The sequence below is a fragment of the Triticum dicoccoides genome, chromosome 2B (genome assembly GCF_002162155.2).
Source record: "Triticum dicoccoides isolate Atlit2015 ecotype Zavitan chromosome 2B, WEW_v2.0, whole genome shotgun sequence".
Taxonomy (NCBI): Eukaryota; Viridiplantae; Streptophyta; class Magnoliopsida; order Poales; family Poaceae; genus Triticum; species Triticum dicoccoides.
In genome coordinates this window covers 511,349,773-511,359,841 of record NC_041383.1, presented here as the reverse complement: position 1 = coordinate 511,359,841, position 10,069 = coordinate 511,349,773, and the positions used below count along the sequence as shown (strand labels likewise).

Sequence of the window (10,069 nt, the reverse complement as noted above, 5' to 3'; positions counted from 1 at the left end):
TGCAAATGGATAGTAAAGGGCATTATTCAACTAATTTCCTTTATAGTATCATTAACTTCAGAGGGGTTATGCGTGTATATATACCTATTGTGTGGTAGATTTGTGTCCCATCTAGGATTCCTAGTTTCTTTTGGTCGCTAGCTAATAACCAAAGATAACTTGAAAAACATAAACATTGCAAATCTTAGGATTATTTTTTTGCTTTGATTAGGAAACTGTGCAACATCTATTCTTTGTTGTGTAGTGGCTAGTGAACTACGATTATTTATTTCTAAATATTTCCATATCTTTGTTGGAAGTTCATCTGATTCTATTGCTAGATATTGGATTGCTAAAAAATACCTTCTACTTAATCTAGTTAGCTTAACACTGCTTTGGCATACATGAAAATAAAAAATATGGCTTTTGATCATATTCATTGGATTGACATTAAGCAGGTGTGATGGAATCCTCAAAAAAAGTTGGTGTGGTGGAAGATCTTGAAAAGTGTAAAGTATTGAGCTACCTTTTGCCTTGTGCAACTGGAGGAGGAGATGGATCTCCTTTGATCACATCTGTCATTGGTGCTGAGACACCTCTCATAATCCGGTGTGACTGAAAGCAGACCCCCTCACCCAAGCTAATCAGGCTCAATTGGCACCCACGGGGCCACCGCGCCTCTATGATGAGTCGTCCTCACCGCCGAGATGCTAGTTGGACATGCAATAAGTCTTCTTGAGCCCAATCTCCACTCTGAATGTGACCTGCTGGCCACCAATGCCTGGGGCAATGCCGGTCTAGAAGGCAAAAGACTACATTGTCTACCGCTGAGCCACTTGGCTTGTTGAGCTTTAATTTTCATTGTGATCTTATGTTGCCTTAGTTACTTTTACATTTCAGTTGGATAACATCTATTATGGATCTTGTAAGTTGTAACTTTGGTTTTGCTTTTAGTGAAATCAAGGAATTGCCTCCCTAATCATCTCTATACTACTTTTTCGATAAAGCGCGCTTTATTACTTAAAGGTTTAAGCATTACACTCGGCCTCTACATAAGTAAGATGCACACAACCAAACCAAGTCCAAACTAAAAAAGAAAGAATAAAAGTGAAATACAAGAAATCATTAGTCTGTATGACACCTAAACTATAGGAGGGCCAATCCTAAGATCATGCTACCATCCATGTTGGGTAAAAGTATCCCTAGCAGTGTGCTCCAAGTGTGTACACACCCCCGTAAATAGGTCTTGATTCTCCACACATTGTAGAGACGACCATAAACGTAGTGTACCGGTACACATGTAGATAACCCGCATAAGAGAAGTACTTTGATTATTAAAACCCTTATCATTTCTACATATCCAAAGCAACTAAATAATGACAAGCACTCCCAGCCTAGGAAGAATTCTAAACTTGTGATCAATCCCATGTAAATAGTTACCAATAATGTTAGCAACATTATGTGGAGGATACAAGCCAGAAGCTGGTTGATGACTAGCCATACAGAACGTTCTAATTTACATTGGAAGAACAAATGGTTCATTTTCTCGTCGCGATGACAAAAAAACACATTGCGTACTTCGATGTCAATTCCTCTTAATAAGGTTATCTTTAGTAAGAATGACTCCTCGACAAAGATACCGCTCAAAGATTCTATTATTCAGTCCAAATGTTCTTATTATTATTAACTGGCACATCTAATTGGATCAAAGCTCTATACATAGTATCTACCAAGAATTTACCACTCATTTTTAGATTCCAACAAAATTCATCGGCACCTTGTGATAAGTGCAGCATGGCGAGACAATTTACCAAAGTGTTCCACAATGAAAGTCCGGGTCCGATTAAATCTCTTCTGAATGCCACATTCGGAGGATAGGATTCCAGAGCCATGACGATAATATCACCCTTGTGATGAACAATATTGTATAGGGCTGGATATTGTTCCTAGAGTGTGGCATTACCTTTCCACTTGTCCTCCATCTAATTCCCATTCCATCTTTAATAGAGAAGGATCCATAGCTGAAGAAATATTTCTTCGTAGCCATTAGACCAACCCAAAAGTGTGAATCCCCAGGCTTCCAATATACCTTGGACACTACCTCTGAGCCTATATATTTTCTCCTTAGGAGGGTTTTCCATACACCATCTTCTGTCAGCAGCTTAAACAACCACTTACCAAGGAGGGTAGTATTCTTAACCTCATGGTCATGAATACACAACCCTCCTTGGTCTTTGGATGACAAACTACACTCCATTTAGCCAGTTGATATTTCTTTTTCTCACTATCTCCTTGCTAGAAGAATCTTGAACGAAAATAATACAATCTATGTAAGACTCCTTTAGGAAGTTGGAAGAAGGATATCATATATAATACCATATTACTTAGTACTAAATTCATGAGAACCAATCTTCTGCCCAGAGATAGCATTTTACCTTTCCAACTGCTTAACCTTTTTTGTAGTCTCTCTTCGGCGTGTTTCCATTCAACATTTGTGAGTCTCCGATAATGTATCGGTATCCCCAAAGAGCTAACTGGAAACTGGCTTTGCCCGCAGCCAAACAATTCAACGTATAGATGGGGATCATCTTGAGCCTCGGCAAAACAGAAAAATCGCTTTTATGAAAGTTTATCTTAAGACCCGAAAGATGCTCGAATGCTAACAAAATTAATTTCAGATTTCTCGCCTTTTCTGTTCATGGTCCATAAATAGAATCGTATCATCGGCATATTGAAGGATAGAAAGTCCACCATGAACTAGATGATTAACTACCCTGTCAATTTGACCATCAATCTTTGCACGCTCGATCATGGCAACTAACATATTAGCTACTATATTAAATAACATGGACGAGAACGAGTCACCTTGTCGCAATACTTTCTTCATTTGGAAGTAGCGGCCAATGTCATCATTGATTTTAATGGCAACACTACCTGCAGACATGAAACTACGGATCAGAGCACGCCACTCTACCAAAAACCTTTCATTCTGAGAGTTTGTTGGAGAAAATACCACTTTACGTTTTCATAAGCATTTTCAAAATCAATTTTAAGGACTACCCCATTCAACTTTTTTCCGATGTAGTTCGTGCACTATTTCACGAAGGATTACAACTAATCTAGGATGTTTATAAATTGCATAAATGCAGTCTGGGTCGGACAGACTACATGGTCAGCCAATGAGTTAAGCCTAATCACCGCAACTTTCACGAAGATTTTAAAACTAACATTAAGGCGGCATATAGGTCTATGTTGTTGAATCCATTCAACCTCATTTGTCTTAGGTAATAAAATTATCTCACCAAAGTTTAAGAGAAACAATTCTAGTTGTCTATCATGGAGGTAGCCAAACAGTTCTAGAAGGTCAGGTTTGATAACTCCCTAGAAGTTCTGATAAAAGTTAGCGGGAACCATCCGAACCTGGTGCTTTGTTATGTTCCATTTGGAAAGTTGCCTTCTTTACTTCCTCCTCGGAGTAAGGAGCTGCTAGAAGGTTATTTTCCTCAACAGAAACCTGGGGCATATCATCTGTTCGGGACTCATCCATCGAGAAGTTGCCTTCTTCTGGGGCTTCCAATAGATTTTTATAATAATGAGTAATGTATGTTTTGAGTTTCTCATGCCCATAATCGTGCCCTCCTCCCATACAAGAGAATAAATAAGTTTCTTCGGGTGTCTACCGTTGGCTACACCATGGAAGTGACTTGTATTCGAATTCTCTTTCAGAATAAATTGTGAGTTTGAATGTTGGTACCATTTGAGCTCCTCTTCTCTCAGAATTCTAGCTATCTGTGCATTCGATTGATTCTTAATCTCAATTTCTTGCACAGATAATGAATGAACCTCATCCCAAGCTTCTAATTCGTCGATAATAGACGAGAGACGAATCTTCTCTTTTTTGAGAATACCCGTAGTATGCTTAGCCCATCCACTAAGGAATTTACGAATTGCACGCATTTTATTATTCCATTTGTGTATTGGAATACGCCCTGGAATACTACTTAAAAAAGGAATATCGTTTCTTTTCCTGCCAGGATCCAAGATTCCGTTCTTTTACTAAGCACCATTCCTTGAAATCCATCTTAAGTGTCCCACCTTTTATTGATTTACCGAATAAACTTATGTCTTCTTTTGTAAGCCAATAAATGATTACAAAATATAATTCTAAAGTTTGACATGTAAATTATGTGCAGTTAAATCACAGGCAAGATTTGGTAAATATTTATTTACACAATTATATTACGGAAATGATAAATCCTGACCATTCGGATTTTAAGAATGGCAACCCCAACGTTTTTCATGGGAATTTTAGTTCACACGAGGTTGGCAAACAAGACAATTTTCTGACAAAAAAATGAGCTGGGACAAAGTTGCCACCTCATGTCAGCTAAAGATGCCATTGAAAAAACATTCGGGATGACATGCTTAAAATCTGAATGTTTGAGATCTATCGGGGCCCTTATATTAATATGTGGACTGATAAATCAGACTATTTATACCCGTTGCAACGCATGTGTAATTACCTAGTCTAAGAAAATGGAACTAACTTTTGCAGCATCTGTTGCCACGGCCCATCGTAACTAAGCTGGGAAAAGTCTAAAATAAACCTTAAACTTGTAGACGAAAGCTAAACCAAACCCTGAACTTTGAATCCCGGAAATTAGCACACCGACCTATTTGATTCCGGTCTATTTTAAACCTTGAGCGTGTTCTAAGGGGATTATCCACATGGCAGGCAAGGCTGTGGCCGGACGCGACTGGGCCGACCGCACACCGAACTATCTCACGTGAAATCGAACTTGAGATCTGATGGTTTTCATCTAGGGCCGCTAGCCAGTCTAACCAGTAACTCTTGGTGATTACAAATAAGCGCAAAACTCTCTAACAACTTACCGCAATGTCGAGATTTGAAGTTTATTTGATTTTTTTTTGAAGCATCACCCTGAAAGTTGTAAAAAAAATTAACATACACATATTCTTAAATGCAAAAAGTAAAATAAAAGTCCAAACATTTTTTTGACAAACACAAAGAAATTTTCAAAAGATGAAACATTTTTTAAATACCCAAGTTTTTTTTAATTGCGAACACTCTTTGAAAAAAAATGAACAATATTTTGAAAATATTAATTTTTTAAAACCTGAACAAAATTTAAAAGTGCGAACACTTTCTAACTTTTAAAAAAATGGGAATATATTTGCAAAAAAAAATGCACTTTAAAATTTTGTTCAGGCTTCAATTTTTTTTGGCTTTTTCAATAAGTGTTTGCACATAAAAAAAACTTTGGAGATATAAAATATGGTTCATGTTTTCAAATTTTGGTTGTGTTTTTCAAAAAGGTTCATAATTCCAAAATATCCATAAAATGTTCGGAGTTCAAAATTGGTGATGTTTTTCAAGAAAATATTTCGAAAAGAACATAAATTTTTCAAATCTGGATGTTGCATTGTGTGGTTATAAATGATTCCGCGCTTCTAGCTTAACAGTAGGAGCCATGTGTTAGAATGGTTAGCAAGACTAGTTAAGCAACGCCAGGTCACAAGTACGATTCACAGCCGTCTTTTTTTTTTTTTTATTAAGTTGTATGTCACATGCCTGGTGGGCCGGCCCGCAACCAACTATCCCGGGTTCAATCAACAATCCTTGTTTGGCAGCACGCTTAAGGTTTAAAATAGACCGGGATTAGAGAAATCGATGTGCTAATTTCAGGAATTAGAAGCTTAGGATTTGATTTAGCTTTCGCCTATAAGTTTAAGGTTTATTTTAGACTTTTTCCTATTTTTAACACCGCCAAATTAGGGTGTACGCAAGGTAGCTAGCATCACCACGTCGCGAATATTACATGCCCGGGAATTAAAGATTTTTAATCGCGTCCAATTCACCTAGCTACCATGTGTCGATCTCAGCCGGCCCAGTCTCCACTCTCCAGCTCACCCTCGCCACCGATCACCATCTCACTGTCACACATGGCAGCACTGCCCAATCCCAGCCACCCGTTACACTCACTAGTTACTATAACCGCTCCCGATCGCTCAGCACGACTACTAAAACCGTATCAGAGGCACGTAAGTCCTACCCGGCCAAAAATTTCCGTTCTTTCCGTTTCTTTTCGGGGAATGACGCGTCCAAACCCGCCGTTCACGCGTCGATGTGATGCGATCATGCGTGCAAGTGGCATTCGTTTGCGTGGGTAGGCGAATCATCTAGGGTGGCCGAGTCAGTAAGTCACTACCTGTTCGTAACGACATGTCGACATGTCGAGTCAGGGACGCGAGGTCTACCTAAATAACCCGTTGGTGTCGCTCTCGATCTACAAAGCGTAAGGGATATTTTCACAAAAGAAAAGAAAGGAGAGGGTGGGGATATGCTTCGGGGCCCCGACGACTTGGCCGGTGAAGTCAATGCAGCGTGATTATCTTGCTAATTGCCTTTCAATCAAGGTTGGTTTGCCCGCCAAAAATAATAATAATGAAGGTCGGTTTGTGCGTGTATATATAAGTCACTACTGTGTTATCACACAGGGTACAAGCCTCCTGCATAACAGCATAAGCTAGCTTAGCAAGTTGCAAAGGGCTGGTAGAGCTGGTTCTTGCTTAGTACTACTAAGTTCTACTGTGCTCATCGGAGGATTACCGACGGGGAAGATGAGGGTAAGATCTTAGTACCATCATCTGGTTAATTCCATCTTTTATTGTGTTCATGATTTGTGATGAATTAGTCCTCCATTACAAGAAAAAAGTTCTACTACTACTGTAGTTACGTATGTTTCTTCCTGCCGTCAGTTATTAGAACTAGTTTCATGGATTGATTGAATCCACTGCAGACGGAGATGGTCATCAAGATCCAGATCAGCTCTGAGAAGGGCCATTCCAAAGCTATCAAGGTGGCTGCTGCGGTCACCGGTAAATTCCTTGCTCGACCCCCTCCCTTAACTTCGCCTCTGTCCTCAAGGCTTATCATGAACTGGCATGTTGCATATGGTTGTTTAATTAGCTTATAATTAAATCTAGTCACCGTTCATGATGCATGGATGCACGTTGACTTAGTTTTGCGTGAACCGAGCAGGCGTTGAGTCTGTCACGATCGCCGGCGAGGACAAGAACCTGCTGCTGGTGATCGGCGCCGGGGTCGACTCCAACCGCCTCACCGAGAAGCTGCGGCGGAAGGTGGGCCACGCTGAGGTGGTGGAATTGCGCACCGTCGACGACGACGACTTCGCCGGCGAGTACCACCCGTACCGCTACCACCCGAGCCCGAGCCCGTACAAGCACGTGACCGCGCGCGACATGTACTACACGGGGAGCTACCCGCCGCAGCAGCACGCCGGGGGCGGTCGGGACCACTACCGCAACGCCGGCTCGTACCCTCCGACGACGGGCGGGCGAGACTACTACAGCTACGGCGGCGGCGGCGGCGGTGGCGGCTACCCCGCGCAGTACCAGCAGCAGGGGTACTACTACCCGCAGCAGCCGGCTGCGAACATGCACACGGTGGTGCACCATGGGTACTCGGATGACCCCAACAGCTGCTCCATCATGTAGCAGCAGCAATGAGAATCGATGGATGGTGTCTCCGCCAGTTACTTTCCGATTCCATGTAATTAGTGTACATAGTGCAAACTCGGCAAGCTGTGTGCGTTTCTTTTCTCCTTTCCTTTCTTTTTTTCCGATGAAGCTGTGTGCGTTTCATGGTTGTGTTGTGTGAATATGTATGTAGCTCGAGGCATTACATCTACGTACGGTGTGGAATGTAAGCTAAGTTCTACTCTCTTATTAAAACAGAGGGAAGCAGAATGTGAAAGGCAAAAAAAAAAGTAAACACGGTACAATTGCAAATGCTCACATAGGCGCGGATATACTCACCCCTATAAATAGACGCATACCCCCATAAGCACCTATGAGATACTAAGTCGGCACAATATCTTGAGATAGACGAAGTCACCGCACGCGCCGAAGTTCCCTACCTCTCTGCCTCCACCTAGCTTGTTGTTCGCTGTTCTCCTACTCCACCCACCTTTTTGCCCGCCTATCTTTTGATCGACACCACCAATTCAAGTTTCTCGCATTAGTAAGGGCATGTCCAACGTAGGTGCTAAGGAAGAAGCGCCAGGATTAATTTCCACGTTAATGTGCAGTTTACCACGCCTATTCCCAGTGCCCGATGCCGTTTCGATGCAAACAAATCGAGCGCTTGGCTATTTTCCTGCCACGCAAGTAAAGAAACAGACGCTGGGCCTCCGTATATTAGTGTGTGATTAGCGCCTTGCGTCAGAGGATAAGACGTCTAGCTCTCTTTCAATTTTCTGCTATTTTTTTTTCCACTGTAAGTGCCTGCATAAGAGTCTAGCATTGTAGATGACCTAAATGAATGCCTAATAGTGGCATGCCAAAAATATCATTGTTGACGTGTTGCCCCCACGCCACTCATATAGCGCTATTGATAAATGTTACTAGTGGACTGATTCCCCCATGGCACCAGTGACATAAATAGTAGTAGCGGGCCAGGTGTGGCACACCACCAGTAGTATATATATGATTGGCAGAAGATCGACCAGATGCACATGCGACAGGTAAAGAAGTAGAGGCGATGGTTTGGGCAACGAGTGGTAGCAAGCACCTGAGCGATGTGATGCCATGGTGGAGCACTCGAGCAGCGATGCGGCAAGAGGTTGAAGATATATGTGTTGACAATAGCTGGAGCGACCAGATGCCATGGTGGAACACTCAAACGGAAATTGTTAGGAAATGTAGTGAAAACAAAAAATTAGCCTAGATCAAGTTCCCATGATCACTATGAAGACGCATAAGGTTAGATCATATTGGTACCAACTCGGAGTAGCAATGGATGAAGAGTTGGTGAAGATCCGTTGATGCAGATTCTTGCAACTAGGATTTACAATCTCCCAACCGTGAGAATTTCTCCCTAGAACAGTTGCTCGAATAAAGACCGAAAACACGATCTCTCTACGGGTTGCACGCGTACCAAAGTAGTGGTTCAGCAGAGCTTCGTTGCCCAGAGCTAAGGACCGTTGAGAAAACCAGAGTGAGAAGTAGTCTAGCGGTGTTGACATCTAGATCAACTAGATGTGAGAGAGAAACTGGGTGCAGGGCAGCAATGGGGCAACCTCCAAGGGTTTTGGTGTGTTCTAGGGCCTGTATTTATATATTGAAGCCTGGGGTCACAACTTGGAGAGGGGCCTCTCCCAAAGTCGCTTTGGATCATGAGGAAGAGTCCTCCTCGAACTCGAGTACAAAATGTCACGAATCCCGACGTTTTCAGAAATGACATGGATTCTGGTGTCTGGCCTGGGGGGAACGCCAGAGGACCCTCGCATTTTGCCCTGCCCTCAAGCAACTACTTGGCGCACCAACATAAGGCCTCATTGGCCCCCTTGGCCGAGCAAAGTTGTCCTCGCACCAGGGACCTTTTGGCTTTATTCGGAAGGTTCCGGAATCTTCTGAACACTATCAAAATTTTCCACGACCCTCTCGAGACCTTCCACAACATTTCTGGGAACATATAGAACATTTTCCAAACCATCCGAAAATCTTTTGATGCCCATTCTCTCATTCTTATTTATCTCCTAGCTTTCAAACAAACCACCAAACATTAAGGTCTGAGGTAACGGATAACCCACAAGTGTAGGGGGCCAGTTGTAGCCTTTTAGATAAGTAAGAGTGCCGAATCTAACGAGGAGCTAAAGCTAGAATTAATATTCTCTCAAGTTCTATCGACCACCGATACAACTCTACACACACTAAATGTTTGTTTTACCTAAAAACAAGAAATAAACTACTTTACAAGTATAAAGAAATAGGTTAACAGGATAATAAAGAATGTGGAAATAAAATTTAGGTGATGTTTAAATAAAACAACAATATAGCGAGTGTAGAAAAGTGGTGGTAGAATGTGTGGAATTGTTTCTAGGCAATTAGCTAAGTTGCTGGAAAAATGACAAGTTTTTATGCGGGAGAGACCTATGCTAGCATGTCATCCCTTACATAGAATTCTATGCACTTATGATTGGAACTATTAGCAAGCATCAACTACTAACACATTCATTAAGGCAAAACACAATCATGACAGTAACAT

At 41.8% G+C, this 10,069-nt stretch overlaps 1 protein-coding gene across 1 annotated transcript; it reads left to right on the top strand.

Moving 5' to 3' along the window:
* The first annotated feature begins 6,488 nt into the window (after positions 1 to 6,488).
* On the top strand, positions 6,489 to 7,798 carry LOC119364557 (disease resistance protein RGA5-like). Its single transcript, XM_037630042.1, has 3 exons — positions 6,489 to 6,627; positions 6,801 to 6,879; positions 7,043 to 7,798. Exons 1-3 carry the CDS (start codon positions 6,622 to 6,624, stop codon positions 7,516 to 7,518), a joined length of 561 nt encoding a protein of 186 aa, XP_037485939.1. The 5' UTR covers positions 6,489 to 6,621; the 3' UTR covers positions 7,519 to 7,798.
* Positions 7,799 to 10,069: the final 2,271 nt, after the last annotated feature.

What these genes read in the sequence shown, in the direction of transcription:
- LOC119364557 (XM_037630042.1), top strand. An exon ending in GGTGGCTGCTGCGGTCACCG is followed by an intron (nt 6,880 to 7,042) that starts GTAAATTCCTTG and finishes TGAACCGAGCAG; the next exon opens with GCGTTGAGTCTGTCACGATC.